The sequence below is a fragment of the Ranitomeya imitator genome, chromosome 1 (genome assembly GCF_032444005.1).
Source record: "Ranitomeya imitator isolate aRanImi1 chromosome 1, aRanImi1.pri, whole genome shotgun sequence".
Lineage (NCBI taxonomy): Eukaryota > Metazoa > Chordata > Amphibia > Anura > Dendrobatidae > Ranitomeya > Ranitomeya imitator.
The window spans coordinates 377,261,780-377,285,435 of NC_091282.1; the positions used below are offsets into that span (position 1 = coordinate 377,261,780).

The 23,656-nt window shown below is 44.4% G+C and overlaps 1 protein-coding gene across 1 annotated transcript in view; it reads left to right on the forward strand.

The window, feature by feature from the left end:
* FITM1 (fat storage inducing transmembrane protein 1) overlaps positions 1 to 23,072 on the forward strand; it is a 38,663-nt gene extending 15,591 nt beyond the window's left edge. The window contains exon 2 of the mRNA XM_069761852.1: positions 21,967 to 23,072. Coding sequence (XP_069617953.1) covers positions 21,967 to 22,585 — 619 coding nt within the window. The 3' untranslated portion in view covers positions 22,586 to 23,072. The remainder of the gene's footprint in view (positions 1 to 21,966) is intronic.
* Positions 23,073 to 23,656: the final 584 nt, after the last annotated feature.

Below are 23,656 nucleotides of genomic sequence, written 5' to 3' on the forward strand. Positions count from 1 at the left end.
TGGTCGAGGCCGCCAGGCCTCGACCAATCAGAGACCGGCACAGCATCGACGTAGAAATCCCGCGTCTCTGATTGGTCAAGGCCGCCAGGCCTCGACCAATCAGCAACGGGCACAGCGACGATGATGTCATAAAGGACGTAGAAATCCCGAGTCTGATTGGTCGAGACCACCAGGCCTCGACCAATCAGCAACAGGCACAGCGACGATGATGTCATAAAGGACGTAGACCTCTCACGTTTGTGATTCAGCGACGGGCACAGTATCGACGTAGATGTCATAATGGTTGCCATGGCGACGATGATGTCATAAAGGTTGCCTCGACCAATCAGCGACGGGCACAGTGTGCCGCGAATTCTGGAATCATCATTGTCTATATACTACGGGGACATGCATATTCTAGAATACCCGATGCGTTAGAATCGGGCCACAATCTAGTATATAGCATATACCTGTATGTCATCTCCTCCTGTATATAGTATATACCTGTAGGCAATCTGCTCCTGTATATAGTATATACCTGTGTGTCATCTCCTCCTGTATATAGTATGTACCTGTATGTCATCTCCTCTATATAGTATATACCTGTGTGTCATCTCTCCTGTATATAGTATATATCTGTGTGTCATCTCCCTTGTATATAGTATATACCTGTGTGATCTCCTGTATTAGACCTCGTTCACACGTTATTTGCTCAGTATTTTTACCTCAGTATTTGTAAGATAAATTGGCAGCCTGATCCCCAGCCAACAGGAAGCCCTCCCCCCTGGCAGTATATATTAGCTCACACATACACATAATAGACAGGTCATGTGACTGACAGCTGCCGTATTTCCTATATGGTACATTTGTTGCTCTTGTAGTTTGTCTGCTTATTAATCAGATTTTTATTTTTGAAGGCTAATACCAGACTTGTGTGTGTTTTAGGGCGAGTTTCGTTTGTCAAGTTGTGTGTGTTGAGTTGTGTGTGGCGACATGCATGTAGCGACTTTTGTGAGATGAGTTTTGTGTGGCAACATGCGTGTAGCAACTTTTTGTGTGTCGAGTTGCATGTAACAGGTTAGTGTAGCAAGTTGTGTGCAGCAAGTTTTGCACGTGGTGAGTTTTTAGCGGCGACTTTTGTGTTTCGACTTTTATGTGGCGAGGTTGGTGTATGTGTGGTGAAATGTGTGCTGAGGGTGGTATATGTGTTCAAACACGTGGTAGTGTGTGGCGCATTTTGTGTGTGTGTTCATATCCCCATGTGTGGTGAGTATCTCATGTCGGGGCCCCACCTTAGCAACTGTACGGTATATACTCTTTGGCGCCATCGCTCTCATTCTTTAAGTCCCCCTTGTTCACATCTGGCAGCTGTCAATTTGCCTCCTACACTTTTCCTTTCACTTTTCCCCATTATGTAGATAGGGGAAAAATAGTTTGGTGAATTGGAAAGCGCGGAGTTAAAATTTCACCTCACAACATAGCCTATGACGCTCTCGGGGTCCAGACGTGTGACTGTGCAAAATTTTGTGGCTGTAGCTGCGACGCCTCCAACACTTTTCATTTCACTTTTTCCCCATTATGTAGATAGGGGCAAAATTGTTTGGTGAATTGGAAAGCGCAGGGTTAAAATTTCACCTCACAACATAGCCTATGACGCTCTCAGGGTCCAGACGTGTGACTGTGCAAAATTTTGTTGCTGTAGCTGCGACGCTTCCAACACTTTTCCTTTCCCTTTTTTCCCCATTATGTAGATAGGGGCAAAATTGTTTGGTGAATTGGAACGCGCAGGGTTAAAATTTCGCCTCACATTATAGCCTATGACGCTCTCGGGGTCCAGATGTGTGACTGTGCAAAATTTTGTGGCTGTAGCTGCGACGGTGCAGATGCCAATCCCGGACATACACACACACATACACACACACATACACACATTCAGCTTTATATAGTAGATATGGAGATAACTGATATGAATTATGTCAGAAATGCACCATTGTCTCTACTATATCTAATATTATTCATAAAATCGCTGAACATTTAGCTGAGACTTAGCAAACATTGTCCCTCTGTCTCCTTTTTTTTGCCTGTATCTGGAAACTGACTGATTTATGGATATCTGATTCATCAGACTTATAGCCATTACATTTTTTACAATGGTGCATATGACTCCTTGCATAAAATCTACACTGGATGTGGGAGTATACTACATATACTAAATCCTGTGTTCTGACTATTTTATGTCCAGGAATATTCTTTGGTCACTGTATAATCGGTTGTTTGAGCAGATAGTATCTGTATCACCTGTTCTGACTTAAGGTACCGTCACACTCAGCGACGCTGCAGCGATATAGACAACGAGCCGACCTAAACTAGATCGCTGGAGCGTCGCTGTTTAGGTCGCTGTAGAGACGTCAAACACAGCAACTCCAGAACGATGCAGGAGCGATCCAGTGACGTAACGGCGACTCACTTATCGTTCTCGCTGGTTGTTAGCTCCATGTAAAAACATTGCTGGCATCGTTGCTTTTGCTGTCAAACATGACGATACACGCCGACCTGATGACCAAATAAAGTTCTGGACTTCTAGCTGCGACCAGCGATGGCACAGCGGGATCCAGATCGCTGCTGCGTGTCGAACACAACGAGATCGCTATCCAGGATGCTGCAACGTCACGGATCGTTGTTGTTCTCGTTGCAAAGTTGCTGAGTGTGACGGTACCTTTAGGCGTGCATTTGATCTTTATATCAGATATAGCGTTGACATCTAAGCTATCTATTACTATCAAGCAGATTACTCTATACACCTATATAGCAGCAATTAATCTAACAGTATATTTGTGAGATTAGGACCCTTTTTTATCCTTTTGAGCTAATTTGTTCCTCCCATTAAGAGTGACCAAAATAAAAAATAAATCTTTGTGCGGATGCTCCAAAACCATCTTATTGAATGATGGCCTTTTTTGCGACGGGATAATTATATTTATTTTTGTATTCACTGTTACTGTCACTTTATCACTTTGATCATTTTTCTCTAGTATATCGAGGGCATAATAGGGTCAGGGAGGGAGAGCCAACGATGAGTTTGGGCGCCATATCAAAACACTAGGGTGCCAACCTCTACGGTAAGGTAGGGGAATTTTTTGAGGCTGTTATAGGGCTATAGTATTTGGTTTGTATTTTACATCAGTATTGGTAAGCCAAAACCAGGAGTGGGTGATAAATACAGAAGTGGTGCATATGTTTCTATTATACTTTTCCTCTAATTGTTCCACTCCTGGTTTTAGCTTACAAATGCTGATGTAAAATACTGGCCGAATACTGAACGTGTGAACGTGGCCTAACAGAGTATTTTGGTGGATTATGTCTTCTTAACACAACATTTTTTGTATGCCTCTGTATTATGTGGATGGTTTTCGCAGCACAAATGACCTTAAGGGTTATAGATAATTTAGTGACAAAGAATTTATAATTGGTGGAGAAAGGTTGAATTTAATGAGCCTAGGTCTTTTTTTTTCAACCTATGTAAGTCAAAACATATGGAGGTACAGTATGGATCCTCTAGAAAACAGATTTCCTTTCACTGTAACCCTCTATCTAATGAATGAAGGTGATATAATTTTCTATACATACCCCTTTCTTCTCTCCATTGAGCCCAGGCACATTATATCTTCTATATATTGTGTTTTGCTTTATTTCATTCACAATTTTCTATAATTCTCTGCAAAATGGGAGTAAAGATATACAGTAGGTGAAAAAAATAAATGATATACAGTGGGTGAAGTAAATATATTTCTATAGGTGCTATTGTCATGAAACTCTCACTAGATGTCAGTAAAAGCCCATCCAATCCACACAGGCAAAGGAATCAAACTATAGATGTCCATAAATTAAGTTACGCGTAATAACACAGGAAAAGAGTATTGAACACATGAAGAAAGACAGGTGCAAAAAGCCATGGAAGGTCATGACACCAACTGAAATCTATTAGAAAGCAATCCTGCCATATAGTGAAAAATAATATCAGCTGGTTCAACTAATGGCTTATAAAAAGGTGCCTTATTACCGTGGTGCCACATGATTAGTAAAACCAGTGAGCTGTCTCAAGACCTTCAAAACCTTATTGTTTCAAAACATTCTGATGGTATTTGGAACGCCCCCAAAGGGCCGTGGGGTACTCGGTGGCAGCGACCCGGTCCGTGGCCCTGGGCTCCAAAGTAAAAGGGATAGTCTTTAAAGGGATTTGTAAAGTAATAAAAAGTTTGTGATGCCACCTGTGGTACTCGGTCAGGAGTGACCGACGCTGCTTAAAGGGGTCTTCTGTTGTGAATTCTGTGGCAGAGCTCCCTCCTGTGGTCACAAGTGGTACTTCGGCTGGTTCTCTCTGTGAGCTTCCGTTGGTGGAGGAAAGTGGTACTGCGGCTTCTGAGTTTCCTTCCTCAGGTGATGTGGTGAAGTCGTTAGGTGCTGCTCTATTTAACTCCACCTAGTGCTTTGATCCTGGCCTCCAGTCAATGTTCTAGTATTGGACCTGTTTCCTCCTGGATCGTTCCTGTGGCCTGCTGCTCTGCATAGCTAAGTTCCTCTTTGCTATTTGTTTGCTGTTTTTTTCTGTCCAGCTTGTCAATTTTTTTTTTTCTGCTTGCTGGAAGCTCTGGGACGCAGAGGGTGTACCTCCGTGCCGTTAGTTCGGTACGGAGGGTCTTTTTGCCCCCTTTGCGTGGTTTTTGTAGGGTTTTGTGTTGACCGCAAAGTTACCTTTCCTATCCTCGCTCTGTTCAGAAAGTTGGGCCTCACTTTGCTAAATCTATTTCATCTCTACGTTTGTCTTTTCATCTTAACTCACAGTCATTATATGTGGGGGCTGCCTTTTCCTTTGGGGTATTTCTCTGAGGCAAGGTAGGCTTATTTTCTATCTTCAGGCTAGCTAGTTTCTCAGGCCGTGCCGAGTTGCATAGGGAGCGTTAGGCGCAATCCACGGCTGCCTTTAGTGTGGTTGGAGAGGATTAGGGATTGCGGTCAACAGAGTTCCCACGTCTCAGAGCTCGTTCTTGTTTTTTGGGTTATTGCCAGGTCACTGTATGAGCACTGACCTCTATGTCCATTGTGGTACTGAATTACCTTTCATAACAGTACTGGAGGCCAAAAGTACTAATGATTCCCAATAGAGGGAAAAAAGAAGTTCTGAGGCCATTTTTTTTCTTTGCACTGTGTTTTGCCTTTTTTTTCCCCTAGACATTTGGGTGGTTCAGGACACAGGTGTAGCAATGGACATTAAAGGTCTGTCTTCATGTGTGGATCAGCTCACGGCAAGAGTACAACTATTCAAGACTTTGTGGTTCAGAATTCTATGTTAGAACCGAGAATTCCTATTCCTGATTTGTTTTTTGGAGATAGAACTAAATTTCTGAGTTTCAAAAATAATTGTAAACTATTTCTGGCTTTGAAACCTCGCTCCTCTGGTGACCCAGTTCAACAAGTTAGGATCGTTTTTTCTTTTTTGCGTGGCGACCCTCAGGACTGGGCATTTTCTCTTGCGTCAGGAGATCCTGCATTAAGTAATATCGATGCATTTTTCCTGGCGCTCGGATTGCTGTACGATGAGCCTAATTCTGTGGATCAGGCAGAGAAGAATTTGCTGGCTCTGTGTCAGGGTCAGGATGAAATAGAGGTATATTGTCAGAAATTTAGAAAGTGGTCCGTACTCACTCAGTGGAATGAAGGTGCGCTCGCAGCTATTTTCAGAAAAGGTCTCTCTGAAGCCCTTAAGGATGTCATGGTGGGATTTCCTATGCCTGCTGGTCTGAATGAGTCTATGTCTTTGGCCATTCAGATCGGTCGACGCTTGCGCGAGCGTAAATCTGTGCACCATTTGGCGGTATTACCTGAGCTTAAACCTGAGCCTATGCAGTGCGATAGGACTTTGACCAGAGTTGAACGGCAAGAACACAAACGTCTGAATGGGCTGTGTTTCTACTGTGGTGATTCCACTCATGCTATCTCTGATTGTCCTAAGCGCACTAAGCGGTTCGCTAGGTCTGCCACCATTGGTACGGTACAGTCAAAATTAATTCTGTCTGTTACCTTGATCTGCTCTTTGTCATCGTATTCTGTCATGGCATTTGTGGATTCAGGCGCTGCCCTGAATTTGATGGACTTGGAGTATGCTAGGCGTTGTGGGTTTTTCTTGGAGCCCTTGCAGTGTCCTATTCCATTGAGAGGAATTGATGCTACGCCTTTGGCCAAGAATAAGCCTCAGTACTGGACCCAGCTGACCATGTGCATGGCTCCTGCACATCAGGAGGTTATTCCCTTTCTGGTGTTGCATAATCTGCATGATGTGGTCGTGTTGGGGTTGCCATGACTACAAGTCCATAATCCAGTATTAGATTGGAAATCCATGTCTGTGTCCAGCTGGGGTTGTCAGGGGGTACATGGTGATGTCCCATTTCTGACTATTTCGTCATCCACCCCTTCTGAGGTTCCTGAGTTCTTGTCTGATTACCGGGATTTATTTGATGAGCCCAAGTCCGATACCCTACCTCCGCATAGGGATTGTGATTGTGCTATCGATTTGATTCCTGGTAGTAAATTCCCAAAAGGTTGACTGTTTAATTTATCTGTGCCTGAGCACGCCACAATGCGGAGTTATGTGAAGGAGTCTTTGGAGAAGGGGCATATTCGCCCGTCATCGTCGCCATTAGGAGCAGGGTTCTTTTTTGTAGCCAAGAAGGATGGTTCACTGAGACCTTGTATAGATTACCGCCTTCTAAATAAGATCACGGTTAAATTTCAGTACCCCTTGCCATTGTTATCTGATTTGTTTGCTCGGATTAAGGGGGCTAGTTGGTTCACCAAGATAGATCTTCGTGGTGCGTATAATCTTGTGCGTATTAAGCAAGGCGATGAGTGGAAAACTGCATTTATTACGCCCGAGGGCCATTTTGAGTATCTAGTAATGCCATTCGGACTTGCCAATGCTCCATCAGTGTTTCAGTCCTTTATGCATGACATCTTCCGAGAGTACCTGGATAAATTCCTGATTGTGTACTTATATGACATTTTGATCTTCTCGGATGATTGGGAGTCTCATGTGAAGCAGGTCAGAACGGTGTTTCAGGTCCTGCGTGCTAATTCTTGGTTTGTGAAGGGATCAAAGTGTCTCTTTGGTGTTCAGAAGGTTTCATTTTTTGGGGTTCATCTTTTCCCCTTCTACTATCGAGATGGACCCTGTTAAGGTCCAAGCCATCCATAATTGGACTCAGCCGACATCTCTGAAAAGTCTGCAAAAGTTCCTGGGCTTTGCTAATTTTTATCGTCGCTTCATCTGCAATTTTTCTAGTATTGCTAAACCATTGACCGATTTGACCAAGAAAGGTGCTGATTTGGTCAATTGGTCTTCTGCTGCGGTGGAAGCTTTTCAGGAGTTGAAGCGTCGTTTTTCTTCTGCCCCTGTGTTGTGTCAACCAGATGTTTCGCTTCCGTTCCAGGTCGAGGTTGATGCTTCTGAGATTGGAGGGGCTGTTTTGTCGCAGAGAAGTTCTGATTGCTCGGTGATGAAACCATGCGCCTTCTTTTCCAGGAAGTTTTCACCTGCTGAGCGAAATTATGATGTGGGCAATCGAGAGTTGCTGGCCATGAAGTGGGCATTCGAGGAGTGGCGTCATTGGCTTGAAGGAGCTAAGCATCGCGTGGTGGTCTTGACTGATCATAAGAACTTGACTTATCTCGAGTCCGCCAAGCGGTTGAATCCTAGACAAGCTCGTTGGTCGTTGTTTTTTGCCCGTTTTGACTTTGTGATTTCATACCTTCCGGGCTCTAAAAATGTGAAGGCGGATGCTCTGTCTAGGAGTTTTGTGCCCGACTCTCCGGGTGTATCTGAGCCGGCGGGTATCCTCAAAGAGGGAGTAATTGTGTCTGCCATCTCCCCTGATTTGCGGCGGGTGCTGCAAAAATTTCAGGCTAATAAACCTGATCATTGCCCAGCGGAGAAACTGTTTGTCCCTGATAGGTGGACGAATAAAGTTATCTCTGAGGTTCATTGTTCGGTGTTGGCTGGTCATCCTGGAATCTTTGGTACCAGAGAGTTAGTGGCTAGATCCTTTTGGTGGCCATCTCTGTTGCGGGATGTGCGTACTTTTGTGCAGTCCTGTGGGATTTGTGCTCGGGCTAAGCCCTGCTGTTCTCGTGCCAGTGGGTTGCGTTTGCCCTTGCCGGTCCCGAAGAGGCCTTGGACACATATCTCTATGGATTTTATTTCAGATCTTCCCGTCTCTAAAGATGTCAGTCATTTGGGTGGTCTGTGATCGCTTCTCTAAGATGGTCCATTTGGTACCCTTGTCTAAATTGCCTTCCTCCTCTGATTTGGTGCCATTGTTTTTCCAGCATGTGGTTCGTTTACATGGCATTCCAGAGAATATCGTTTCTGACAGAGGTTCCCAGTTTGTTTCGAGGTTTTGGCGAGCCTTTTGTGGTAGGATGGGCATTGACTTGTCTTTTTCCTCGGCTTTCCATCCTCAGACTAATGGCCAGACCGAACGAACCAATCAGACCTTGGAAACATATCTGAGATGCTTTGTTTCTGCTGATCAGGATGACTGGGTGTCCTTTTTGCCTTTGGCTGAGTTCGCCCTTAATAATCGGGCCAGCTCGGCTACCTTGGTTTCACCATTTTTCTGCAACTCTGGGTTCCATCCTCGTTTCTCTTCAGGGCAGGTTGAGTCTTCGGACTGTCCTGGTGTGGATACTGTGGTGGACAGGTTGCAGCAGATTTGGACTCATGTAGTGGACAATTTGACTTTGTCCCAGGAGAAGGCTCAACGTTTCGCTAATCGCAGACGCTGTGTGGGTCCCCGACTTCGGGTTGGGGACTTGGTTTGGTTATCTTCTCGTCATATTCCTATGAAGGTTTCCTCTCCTAAGTTTAAACCTCGTTTTATTGGTCCGTATAGGATTTCTGAGGTTCTTAATCCTGTGTCTTTTCGTCTGACCCTTCCAGATTCTTTTTCCATACATAACGTATTCCATAGGTCATTGTTGTGGAGATACGTGGCACCTATGGTTCCATCTGTTGATCCTCCTGCCCCGGTTTTGGTGGAGGGGGAGTTGGAGTATATTGTGGAGAAGATTTTGGATTCTCGTGTTTCAAGGCGGAAACTCCAGTATCTGGTTAAGTGGAAGGGTTATGCTCAGGAAGATAATTCCTGGGTCTTTGCCTCTGATGTCCATGCTCCCGATCTTGTTCGTGCCTTTCATATGGCTCATCCTGGTTGTCCTGGGAGCTCTGGTGAGGGTTCGGTGACCCCTCCTCAAGGGGGGGGTACTGTTGTGAATTCTGTGGCAGAGCTCCCTCCTGTGGTCACAAGTGGTACTTCGGCTGGTTCTCTCTGTGAGCTTCCGTTGGTGGAGGAAAGTGGTACTGCGGCTTCTGAGTTTCCTTCCTCAGGTGATGTGGTGAAGTCGTTAGGTGCTGCTCTGTTTAACTCCACCTAGTGCTTTGATCCTGGCCTCCAGTCAATGTTCTAGTATTGGACCTGTTTCCTCCTGGATCGTTCCTGTGGCCTGCTGCTCTGCATAGCTAAGTTCCTCTTTGCTATTTGTTTGCTGTTTTTTTCTGTCCAGCTTGTCAATTTTTTTTTTTCTGCTTGCTGGAAGCTCTGGGACGCAGAGGGTGTACCTCCGTGCCGTTAGTTCGGTACGGAGGGTCTTTTTGCCCCCTTTGCGTGGTTTTTGTAGGGTTTTGTGTTGACCGCAAAGTTACCTTTCCTATTCTCGCTCTGTTCAGAAAGTTGGGCCTCACTTTGCTAAATCTATTTCATCTCTACGTTTGTCTTTTCATCTTAACTCACAGTCATTATATGTGGGGGCTGCCTTTTCCTTTGGGGTATTTCTCTGAGGCAAGGTAGGCTTATTTTCTATCTTCAGGCTAGCTAGTTTCTCAGGCCGTGCCGAGTTGCATAGGGAGCGTTAGGCGCAATCCACGGCTGCCTTTAGTGTGGTTGGAGAGGATTAGGGATTGCGGTCAACAGAGTTCCCACGTCTCAGAGCTCGTTCTTGTTTTTTGGGTTATTGCCAGGTCACTGTATGAGCACTGACCTCTATGTCCATTGTGGTACTGAATTACCTTTCATAACAGTCTTCTGGGGGTGATAGTATGCTGCAAAGATGGTATCGCTTCCCACAGGTGAAGTTGGGTCCCCAGGACTCCCGATGTATTTGGGTAAAGATGGTGTGGTGCCAGAAATAAACGGATGACACAGGCCTGCAATCTATTTAGCTGGTTTACTGTTGATAGATAGTCTCAGTCCAGGGTACTGGCAACAGATGACGGTGGAGTCCAGGCAACCTGGAAACTAATTGAACCCCCTTGGTCAGGTCAGATTGGGAGCCTTCCACTATGCACTGAATATTAGTCCCTTGCTACCTGCGGCTTCCTGTCAAGGTCCTCTTTCTCTCCTGTCCTGCGACAGTACCTGCGTGGTAGGCAACTCGAGCCATTTCCTTGGGGTCTCTATCCACGTGACTCCGGGCTCTAGATGTTGCTGTACCTCAGGTGTAATGTGGACAAGTCACTTCCAATTTCCTGCCCTCCAGTTCTGCCATGGAACTTGTAGTTCTACACAGCCTCGGGCTCCCAGTGCCCGGTTTCTGTACTCTAGCTTAGAGGGAGCCCACTCGCTGCTCTCCTCTAGGGCCTGCCTTCTCCTGTGCTCCTTCTCTATTCTTTGGTTGCACCAGACTAACTAACTCCTCCTCCAGACCAGAATGTATATAATCTAGGAAAGCTCCCCTGAAAGCCTGGTTCAGAGCTCCCCTTCTGGCCTGGAGTCAGAAAGTGTTGAATGTACAGGTTACCTGTCAAAGGGATCCTCCTCGTTTCCAGGCATGGCATTGCCTTCCCCAAGAGGAAGGCAATACCACTGTGGTACCTGAACTCCTGGGATGCCACAATATTGGTTACAGACAAAATTCTAAACTACTGAAGGTTCCAGGTAGCACTGTTGGGGTCAAAATCTAAACGGGGAAAGAACATTATTTCACCATAAACCAGCCATGATCAGGTGCTTATGACAAGATTTCAGACACGGGAGTGAAAAGAATTATCAAAACGTTGTCCAAGAGCTGAAAGAACTGAGGACCACCTGTGGAGAGCTACAGAAAGATCTGGAATCAGCAGGTACAATTGTTTCAAAGAAAACTAAGTATTGCACTCAACCTCCATGACCTGTCTGCACGCTCACCACTCAAGACTCCATTGCTGAACAAAAAGTATGTTCAACCCCATTTACAGTTTTCTCAACAACATTTAGACTAGCCTGTGAAATACTGGAAGGTGCAAACATCATGGTGTGGGGCTGTTATTCAGCATACAACAATGGCAAACGTCATATCATTGAAAGATGAATGGACAAATGTATTGAGACATTCTTGATAAAAACCTGCTGCCATCTACCAGGATGCTGAAGATGAAACAAGGGTGGACATTTCAGCAAGACAATGATCCCAAACAGACAGCCAAGAAAACCCTCAATTGGTTTAACCCCTTCATGACCCAGCCTATTTTGACCTTAAAGACCTTGCCGTTTTTTGCAATTCTGACCAGTGCCCCTTTATGAGGTAATAACTCAGGAACGCTTCAACGGATCCTAGCGGTTCTGAGATTGTTTTTTCGTGACATATTGGGCTTCATGTTAGTGGTAAATTTAGGTCAATAAATTCTGCGTTTATTTGTGATAAAAACGGAAATTTGGCGAAAATTTTGAAAATTTCGCAATTTTCACATTTTGAATTTTTGTTCTGTTAAACCAGAGAGATATGTGACACAAAATAGTTAATAAATAACATTTCCCAGATGTTTACTTTACATCAGCACAATTTTGGAAACAAAATTTTTTTTTGTTAGGAAGTTATAAGGGTTAAAATTTGACCAGCGATTTGTCATTTTTACAACGAAATTTACAAAACCATTTTTTTTAGGGACCACCTCACATTTGAAGTCAGTTTGAGGGGTCTATATGGCTGAAAATACCCAAAAGTGACACCATTCTAAAAACTGCACCCCTCAAGGTACTCAAAACCACATTCAAGAAGTTTATTAACCCTTCAGGTGCTTCACAGCAGCAGAAGCAACATGGAAGGAAAAAATGAACATTTAACTTTTTAGTCACAAAAATTATCTTTTAGCAACAATTTTTTTATTTTCCCAATGGTAAAAGGAGAAACTGAACCACGAAAGTTGTTGTCCAATTTGTCCTGAGTACGCTGATACCTCATATGTGGGGGTAAACCACTGTTTGGGCGCACGGCAGGGCTTGGAAGGGAAGGAGCGCCATTTGACTTTTTGAATCAAAAATTGGCTCCACTCTTTAGCGGACACCATGTCACGTTTGGAGAGCCCCCGTGTGCCTAAAAATTGGAGCTCCCCCACAAGTGACCCCATTTTGGAAACTAGACGCCCCAAGGAACTTATCTAGATGCATAGTGAGCACTTTGAACCCCCAGGTGCTTCACAAATTAATCCGTAAAATGAAAAAGTACTTTTTTTTCACAAAAAAATTCTTTTAGCCTCAATTTTTTCATTTTCACATGGGCAACAGGATAAAATGGATCCTAAAATGTGTTGGGCAATTTCTCCTGAGTACACCAATACCTCACATGTGGGGGTAAACCACTGTTTGGGCACATGGTAAGGCTCGGAAGGGAAGGAGCGCCATTTGACTTTTTGAATGAAAAATTATTTCCATCGTTAGCGGACACCATGTCGCGTTTGGAGAGCTCCTGTGTGCCTAAACATTGGCGCTCCCCCACAAGTGACCCCATTTTGGAAACTAGACCCCCCAAGGAACTTATTTAGATGCCTAGTCAGCACTTTAAACCCTCAGGTGCTTCACAAATTGATCTGTAAAAATGAAAAAGTACTTATTTTTCACAAAAAAATTCTTTTCACCTCAATTTTTTCATTTTCACATGGGCAGTAGGGTAAAATGGATCATAAAATTTGTTGGGCAATTTCTCCCGAGTACGTCGATACCTCATATGTGGGGGTAAACCACTGTTTGGGCACTCGGCAGGGCTCGGAAGGGAAGGCGCGCCATTTGACTTTTTGAATGGAAAATTAGCTCCAATTGTTAGCAGACACCATGTCGCGTTTGGAGAGCCCCTGTGTGCCTAAACATTGGAGCTCCCCCACAAGTGACCCCATTTTGGAAACTAGACCCCCCAAGGAACTTATCTAGATGCATATTGAGCACTTTAAACCCCCAGGTGCTTCACAGAAGTTTATAACGCAGAGCCATGAAAATAAAAAATAATTTTTCTTTCCTCAAAAATGATTTTTTAGCCTGGAATTTCCTATTTTGCCAAGGATAATAGGAGAAATTGGACCCCAAATATTGTTGTCCTGTTTGTCCTGAGTACGCAGATACCCAATATGTGGGGGTAAACCACTGTTTGGGCGCACGGCAGGGCTCGGAAGGGATGGCACGCCATTTGGCTTTTTAAATGGAAAATTAGCTCCAATCATTAGCGGACACCATGTCACGTTTGGAGAGCCCCTGTGTGCCTAAACATTGGAGATCCCCCAGAAATGACACCATTTTGGAAACTAGACCCCCAAAGGAACTAATCTAGATGTGTGGTGAGGACTTTGAACCCCCAAGTGCTTCACAGAAGTTTATAACGCAGAGCCATGTAAAAAAAAAAAAAATTATTTTCTCAAAAATGATCTTTTAGCTTGCAATTTTTTATTTTCCCAAGGGTAACAGGAGAAATTTGACCCCAAAAGTTGTTGTCCAGTTTCTCCTGAGTACGCTGATACCCCATATGTGGGGGTAAATCACTGTTTGGGCACATGCCGGGGCTCGGAAGTGAAGTAGTGACGTTTTGAAATGCAGACTTTGATGGAATGCTCTGTGGGCGTCACGTTGCGTTTGCAGAGCCCCTGATGTGGCTTAACAGTAGAAACCCCCCACAAGTGACCCCATTTTGGAAACTAGACCCCCAAAGGAACTTATCTAGATGTGTGGTGAGCACTTTGAACCCCCAAGTGCTTCATAGAAGTTTATAATGCAGAGCCGTGAAAATAATAAATACGTTTTCTTTCCTCAAAAATAATTATTTAGCCCAGAATTTTTTATTTTCCCAAGGGTTACAGAAGAAACTGGACCCCAAAAGTTGTTGTCCAGTTTCTCCTGAGTACACTGATACCCCATATGTGGGGGTAAACCACTGTTTGGGCACATGCCGAGGCTCGGAAGTGAAGTAGTGACGTTTTGAAATGCAGACTTTGATGGAATGCTCTGTGGGCGTCACGTTGCGTTTGCAGAGCCCCTGATGTGGCTTACCAGTAGAAACCCCCCACAAGTGACCGCATTTTGGAAACTAGACCCCGAAAGGAACTTATCTAGATGTGTGGTGAGCACTTTGAACCCCCAAGCGCTTCATAGAAGTTTATAATGCAGAGCCGTGAAAATAATAAATACGTTTTCTTTCCTCAAAAATAATTATTTAGCCCAGAATTTTTTAATTTTCCCAAGGGTAACAGGAGAAATTTGACCCCAAAAGTTGTTGTCCAGTTTCTCCTGAGTATGGTGATACCCCATATGTGGGGGTAAACTACTGTTTGGGCACATGCCGGGGCTTGGAATTGAAGTAGTGACGTTTTGAAATGCAGACTTTGATGGAATGCTCTGCGGGCGTCACGTTGCGTTTGCAGAGCCCCTGATGTGCCTAAACAGTAGAAACCCCCCACAAGTGACCCCATTTTGGAAACTAGACCCCGAAAGGAACTTATCTAGATGTGTGGTGAGCATTTTGACCCCCAAGTGCTTCATAGAAGTTTATAATGCAGAGCCATGAAAATAATAAATACGTTTTCTTTCCTCAAAAATAATTATTTAGCCCAGAATTTTTTATTTTCCCAAGGGTTACAGGAGAAATTGGACCCCAAAAGTTGTTGTCCAGTTTCTCCTGAGTACGCTGATACCCCATGAGTGGGGGTAAACCACTGTTTGGGCACACGTCGGGGCTCAGAAGGGAAGTAGTGACTTTTGAAATGCAGACTTTGATGGAATGGTCTGCGGGTGTCACGTTGCGTTTGCAGAGCCCCTGGTGTGCCTAAACAGTAGAAACCCCCACAAGTGACCCCATTTTAGAAATTAGACCCCCCAAGGAACTTATCTAGATATGTGGTGAGCACTTTGAACCCCCAAGTGCTTCACAGACGTTTACAACGCAGAGCCGTGAAAATAAAAAATCATTTTTCTTTCCTCAAAAATTATGTTTTAGCAAGCATTTTTTTTTATTCACAAGGGTAACAGGAGAAATTGGACCCCAGAAATTGTTGCGCAGTTTGTCCTGAGTATGCTGGTACCCCATATGTGGGGGTAAACCACTGTTTGGGCACACGTCAGGGCTCGGAAGTGAGGGAGCACCATTTGACTTTTTGAATACGAGATTGGCTGGAATCAATGGTGGCGCCATGTTGCGTTTGGAGACCCCTGATGTGCCTAAACAGTGGTAACCCCTCAATTCTACCTCCAACACTAACCCCAACACACCCCTAACCCTAATCCCAACTGTAGCCATAACCCTAAACACAACCCTAACCGCAACACACCCCTAACCACAACCCTAACCCCAACACACCCCTAACCATAACCACAACCCTAATTCCAACCCTAACCCTAAGGCTATGTGCCCACGTTGCGGATTCGTGTGAGATATTTTCGCACCATTTTTGAAAAATCCGCGGGTAAAAGGCACTGCGTTTTACCTGCGGATTTTCCGCGGATTTCCAGTGTTTTTTGTGCGGATTTCACCTGCGGATTCCTATTGAGGAACAGGTGTAAAACGCTGCGGAATCCGCACAAAGAATTGACATGCTGCGGAAAATACAACGCAGCGTTTCCGCGTGGTATTTTCTGCACCATGGGCACAGCGGATTTGGTTTCCATATGTTTACATGGTACTGTAAACCTGATGGAACACTGCTGCGAATCCGCAGCCAAATCCGCACCGTGTGCACATAGCCTAATTCTAAAGGTATGTGCACACGCTGCGGAAAACGCTGCGGATCCGCAGCAGTTTCCCATGAGTTTACAGTTCAATGTAAACCTACGGGAAACAAAAATCGCTGTGCCCATGCTGCAGAAAAACTGCACGGAAACGCAGCGGTTTACATTCCGCAGCATGTCACTTCTTTGTGCGGATTCCGCAGCGGTTTTACAACTGCTCAAATAGAAAATCGCAGTTGTAAAACCGCAGTGAAATGCGCAGAAAAACCGCGGTAAATCCGCCATAAATCCGCAGCGGTTAGCACTGCGGATTTATCAAATCCGCAGCGGAAAAATCCGCAGAGGACCAGAATACGTGTGCACATACCGAAACCCTAACCCTAGCCCTAACCCTAACCCTACCCCTACCCCTAGCCCTAACCCTAACCCTAACCCTACCCCTACCCCTAGCCCTAACCCTAACCCTACCCCTAGCCCTAACCCTACCCCTAACCCTACCCCTAACCCTACCCCTAACCCTAACCCTATTCTAACATTAGTGGAAAAAAAAAAATTTCTTTATTTTTTTATTGTCCCTACCTGTGGGGGTGACAAAGGGGGGGGGTCATTTATTATTTTTTTTATTTTGATCACTGAGATAGATTATATCTCAGTGATCAAAATGCACTTTGGAACGAATCTGCCGGCCGGCAGATTCGGCGGGCGCACTGCGCATGCGCCCGCCATTTTGGAAGATGGCGGCGCCCAGGGAGAAGACGGACGGGACCCCGGCTGGATCGGTAAGTATGATGGGGTGGGGGGGACCACGCGGGGGGGGATCGGAGCACGGGGGGGGAATCGGAGTGCGGGAGGGGTGGAACGGAGCACGGGGGGCGTGGAACGGAGCACGGGGGGGCTGGAATGGAGCACCGGGGGGGTGGAACGGAGCACCGGGGGGGGTGGATCGGAGTGCAGGGGGGGTGATTGGAGCACGGGGGGGTGATTGGAGCACGGGGGGAGCGGACAAGAGCACGGGGGGGAGCGGAGCACTGGACGGAGGGGAGCCGGAGCAGTGTACCGGCCAGATCGGAGGGCTGGGGGGGCGATCGGAGGGGTGGGGTGGGGGCACACTAGTATTTCCAGCCATGGCCGATGATATTTCAGCATCGGCCATGGCTGGATTGTAATATTTCACCCGTTATAATGGGTGAAATATTACAAATCGCTCTGATTGGCAGTTTCACTTTCAACAGCCAATCAGAGCGATCGTAGCCACGAGGGGGTGAAGCCACCCCCCCTGGGCTAAACTACCACTCCCCCTGTCCCTGCAGATCGGGTGAAATGGGAGTTAACCCTTTCACCCGATCTGCAGGGACGCGATCTTTCCATGACGCCGCATAGGCGTCATGGGTCGGAATGGCACCGACTTTCATGACGCCTACGTGGCGTCAAAGGTCGGGAAGGGGTTAAGAAAAATAAAATACAGCTGCTAGAATGACCCAGCCAATCACCTGACCTGAATATAATAGAAAATGTATGGAAGGAACTAAAGCTCAAAGTTCATAGAAGGAGCATACAGAAACTTCATGATTTGAAGTGTGTGTGGAAGAAAGGGACAAAATCACACCTGAGCAATGCATGAGACTACTTCTTCTATAAAGGAGGAGTCTTAAATGTGTCATCATCAACAAAGGCTTTTATACAAAGCATGAAATAAATTTCAGTAAGTGTTTTCAATACTTTTTCCCTGTGTTATTTCTCATCATTATACATAACATAATTTATGAAAATCAATGGTTTGATTTCTTTGCCTGTGTGGATTGGATGGGTTGCTACTGACATCTGGTGAGAATTTCCTGTCTTTATAAATATAGTTACTTAGAAAATTGGTGACGTGTTCAATACTTATTGCAGCCGCTGTATATTAAACATGATCTTTTATTAAGCTATATACAATGTCATAAAATCTATTCGTACTCCCAGAAAACTTTGTACTATCATTTCTATTTGTTAGTATTATAGTAAACCATCATATTGCATCTTATTGAGGGTAAGACATTTGTAATATTGTCTTTTACCATCAGTGCAAAATCTATAAATATGTCAAGTAATTTCTGCTTCACTAAAATGTCAGTGAGCATTGCTCTGACAACCATATATCTTCTTATAAATATCCTTCCAGGACCTTTCATTCTATACCTTCGGCTACATGCCCTCCTCTCAGCTTCCACACCCTAATTTAGAACCATCCTTACATTTACATGTTGTAAAGATTCCTCTATGTTCGCTGCTCTCATATAAGATTTACTGATGCTACAGACAAGCTCCAATATAGTTAGTGGGGTAATATGGTGATACATTTTGCTCAAAATCAAAGCTCCTAAAGTTACAAGATCCTTTAAAATGTTGTATGTTCGTCTTCAACTGCGCAAAAATACATTTCGGCAGATTTTGCACTCCAGCGGGGCATTGGAATCGATTGCAATTGCACAAAAAATTTGCAACATTTTGAGAAGTCGCAAGTGATAAATTAGGCTAAAATATTATTTATTATATATTTATTATGCTTTGCTTATGTAGCACTATCTTATTCTGCAGCGTTTTACATACATTATCATTGGTGTCCCCATTGGGGATCACAATCTAAATTCCCTAACAGTATGTCCTTGGAGTGTGGGAGGAAACCGGAGTACCTGGAGGAAACCCACGCAAACATGGGGAGAACATAGAAACTCCTTGCAGATGTTGTCTTCTGTGGGATTTGAACCTAGGACCCCAGCGCTGCAAGGTTGCAGTGCTTGGATAACCAAATAATACCAAGCAAAAGAAACATACAGAACAAAGTAAATAAAATATAAAAGTTGCAAATTAAATAAATTAATAAAGCACAGACATAAAATTCACTATTAGGACCATTTTTACTCCAGGAAAAAAAGCTGCCAAGACAATAATGAACTGAGCCTTTAATCTTTCCTTTTGTTTGTTAGACAAATTTACATAAAACTTGGTTTGTAGTTTTCATTACAGCTGTGAGACTCACATTTGTCACTGTCCTCTGTTGTCAGAGACATACTGGTCACAAGGAGGATGACAAACAGGGATATGGTTATGAGCCATATTTTTCATAGAGTTTGCATGCTTAAACATAAATAAATTCTACTTATTGCAAAGGGATTTGTAAAATGATTACATCCAATGCCATAATAATACTTAATATTGGGTACAGATGAAGGAGTATTCCTGTGTTAGTGATCTCCTTATAAAATTACTATAAGTGACATAAATTGCACAACAATTTATTAGTTGTCACAATGTAATGGATGAGGGTGATATAGGATATACTCTGTAGTATTTGGGGGGAGAGAAGGGTTAGAATTTAGTACTCACAATTTTGTGATAGTGAGATCATTTATGACTAATAACGTTAGCATGAAGAGTGCACATATAGACAAACATAGAAGGGCAGAGGGGAGTTAAACCAATTTTCTCAAGTTCTTAAATGTTTAAGATTGCAGAGAGCTTGTAAAAACCAGCAACATTCCTATTTCTGTCTTATTAAAAATCCTCTTCATTCCGAAGAACCAAGGGATTTTTAATTCTATAGTGTGCAGTTTGTTGCATAAATCAACAGCCACTCTGCAGTCTCACAGTGGCCAGTTACCTAGGTAAGGCGCATTGCTGAAGATGGCCGGCCACCGGACCACTAGTAAAATATTGCAGTATATCGTGCAATTGACACTCTTCTAGGAATCCCAGCAAGGCTAAGATCTAAGATTGCTGTCATGGGGGCCTTCAGCTGTCCCCTGGCTGCTGTGGTCAGGGCTGCCACTAGAAATTTTGGGGCCCCATACTGGCAAAATTTTTGGGGCCCCTTGAGACTCCGCCCAGGATCCACCCCAGCCCTGCCTCCACGCTCCACCCCTCGAACTGTCCACAGTCCCACCGCTCTCTCTTGGAAAATCTACACTTCTCACCTATCACACATTGACAGTTCCCATCACCAGATGACACATATAGCCGGCAGCTTTTGTTTTGGCCAAAAGACTTTTTTAAGCCACCAAAATGACAAGGTAGGCACTTTTGGCCAGGCCCTACTCTACTGTAACCTATTAAATATTTGTTAAAATATGCAATACAAATTAGGTATATTTTTATTTATTTTTCAATTTTTAAAATGACCTATAATACCACATACAAGGAACAAATACCACAGCACTATGACCAGATGACATATTACCACCACAGTGATCGAATAATAACAAATACAAGGAACAAATACCACAACATCATGACCAGACCACATATTACCACCACATAGTGACTGAATACTACAATACTGATCAGTAATAAAAAAAACCCCACAATACTATCACCATCAGTGCCATTATACACAGGAGATCTGTACTTAGTATGCAGTGTCTGTGTACAGGAAATACAGTGATCACCAGTGACATTATACACAGGAGCTCTGTATATAGTGTATAGGTAATACAGTGATCACTGGTGACATTATACACAGGACCGCTGTATATAGTATACAGTGTATAGTGTCAATGTATAGGTAACACACTGACTCACCAGTGATGCCTCTAGGTGAAGTCCTTCATCTTTGTTTTTAATTTTTCACCCAGCACAGACCACCATCACTTCATGCAGCCAGGACTCGTCTCTGCAGGAAATAACACCGTTATCTCGAGTTCCGCTTGCAGAACACATTACTTCATTTTCCCAACTTCTACATTACACCACATGAAGAAGGCGACAAAGTATCACTCTACACAGTAACAGGACCGCCCCCCATTTAAAACAGTATACTCAAAAAATAAAATAAGTACATCACTGCAGTAATAATATCCCTTAATTAGCCCATATGGTAATAATTTTCGCCATCCTAGCCCCCGTGTGTCTCATTCCTGGCGTCAGCCATATGTTCTCCCATCCTGCCCTGATGAGTATCCATTCTGCCCCATATGATCTCCCCATCCTGCCCCATCTGTCTCCATCATATCCATCCTGCCCCATGATCCTGCCCCATCTGTCTCCAATCCTGCCCCCAGTGTTTCCAATCATGCCCGTATCTCCATTCTGCCCCATCTCCAATCATGCCCCCATGTCTGCAATCATGCCCCCTGTGTCTCCATTCTGCCCCATCTGTTTCCAATCCTGCCCCATCTGTCTCCAGTCATGCCCCAGTGTCTCCAGTCATGCCGCCATGTCTTTTATCCTGCCCCCTGTGTCTCCAATCATGTCCCGTATCTCAATTCTGCCCCGTGTCCAGCATTCTGGCCCTGTGTCCAGCGTTCTGCCCCTGTGTCCAGCGTTCTGCCCCTGTGTCCAGCTTTCTGCCCCTGTGTCCAGCTTTCTGCCCCTGTGTCCAGCGTTCTGCCCTTATGTCCAGCGTTCTGCCCCTATGTCCAGCGTACTGCCCGTGTCCAGCTTTCTGCCCCTGTGTCCAGTGTTCTGCCCCTGTGTCCAGCGTTCTGCCCCTGTGTCCAGCGTTCTGCCCCTGTGTCCAGCGTTCTGCCCCTGTGTCCAACTTTCTGCCCCTGTGTCCAGCATTCTGCCCCTGTGTCCAGCGTTCTGCCCCTGTGTCCAACAATCATGGAGGCCTTCAGCTGTCCCCTGGCTGCTGTGGTAATCCATCAGAGTTAAAGGGTGAAGGCCAGGGCAACCCCAGAGATCTAGTGGCTTTACACTAAGCCTGTCCATAGACGCCCTATTATCAGCTGCCAGGCTTCCACGAATAGTGCACCCATGACACATATGGCAGTTGTATAGCACAGCCAGCATCTGCCTAGTAGGGAGCAGGCTCAACTCCTAAGCGAGCTCGATACCACATCCCGATGACTGTACAATACAGGTTGTTAGGTTTTGGTTTTGTCTTTTTTTGTTTGGAGGCATGTACATTTGTCAATTTTCAATAAAAATTTAATCAAGGTAAAGTGCATATTTTCCTTATGATTTAGCATTTTATAAACTTTAACTCTCTATCCTTTTTCAGGAAGTTTGTTCGTTGTTCCTGTGGATGGACATTTTTGCTCCTCTCTGGATTTGTTCTCCTGGTTTCTTTGGTACCCACTGGACGCCCGTTGCTCTCACTGAAGCACCTTTTAAGATTGGGAGTAAGTACATCTGTTTGCCAAGGTATTCCCTATTTATTCCAACTCTTGGAGGATCTAACTGGTTCCTGTCATCAACCATTGCCCCCTGGTACACTATTAATCCATCGGCTTGAAACTAGACAAAGTTGTCAAGCAGAAGGGCACCATTGGCAGGGTTACCATGTTTCTCCACAGACCTTCACACTGACATTGTGCTGTCTTTCTTTGGCAGAAGAACTGTCCGTGTTTGTGCGCTATTTGCGAAGAGGCTATCCTGCTGGCACTTCTCTGCGTTTAGTCTTTTTGTTGAATGCCAGTCTTCTGGGATTGTACAATCTGCTTTTAGTTTCCACTGCACTTTACGCTCCTAGCTATACTCAATGTGTGGTTGGGGTAGCCATTGGGACACTGTGTTGGCACCTCACCTATCGCGGCTGGTTCCGTACACCCTACTCACCTGGACCACCTGGTTTTGGAATGTTTCCCAGACTGGCTGGAGCAAGAAATAAACTAGGATGAATAAAGTTAATTACTATTTGCCTCAAGCCTGGAGTCTACCATTAGAAACTTTAAGAATTCAAGATTATGAACCCAAACTGGAAGTCCAACTGGAAAGTTGATATATTTCTTGATAAACACATTACAAAGCATCAGGACAGCTGAGAAGATAAATGAAGAATCTTATCAATGAGAAGAAATAATTAATAATAAAGATGATCTACAAAAAATGCTACCTCTATATCTGTAATATTTAATTATTGTAAAATTAAAAACAAACAAAAGGCTCGTTCAGACAGTCACGTTATATGGATATGTGCTGTCCGTGTGCACCACGGACTGCAAATGGAGAGCGAACATATCCCTTAAAATTAGTGGGCCAGTGCACATGGCCGATTTTCCACATGGGCCAATGATCTGCATATAAAAAAATGTCAACATAACTATTCTCGTCCAATTTACAGGACAAATGAGTGCATGTAAATAGCAGGCAGCTCCTGTACTCATCAACATACTGGATGAGTACACATGGCTGTGCACGGTGTCAGTCACGTCTGCAAAATTTGGGTCTCTTTCTTGCCCCCACTACTAAACCAGTACTATCTAATTCCATAAATACGAATAAAGTGCCAACTACCAGAACGATAGGTTTCAGATCATGCGGCAGATGTTTTTGCTGCAAACATGCAAAATGTGGCAGGAAAATGTACACATCTTTTACAGATACAAATAATGTTCATAAATATCCCATCAAGTTTAACATCACATGTAACTCTGTAGGGGTCATCTACATCCTTCGTTGTCCATGTGAGAAAATTTATGTTGGTTGAACCAAAAGACCCCTAAAAGTCCGCATAAATGAACATCTGGATAATATCCGGAAGGGCTTCACAGGGCATCCCTTCTCTTGACACTTTCAGGAGAAACACAACAAATCATGTGAGGGTATCTCCTTCTATGGTATTCAAACCGTACCCAAGAAGCCAAGGGGTGGCAATTACTGTATTTTTCTGACCATAAGACACACTTTTTTTCCTCCAAATATGAGAGGAAAGTGTGGGTGCGTCTTATGGTAGGGATGTAACGTGGGGA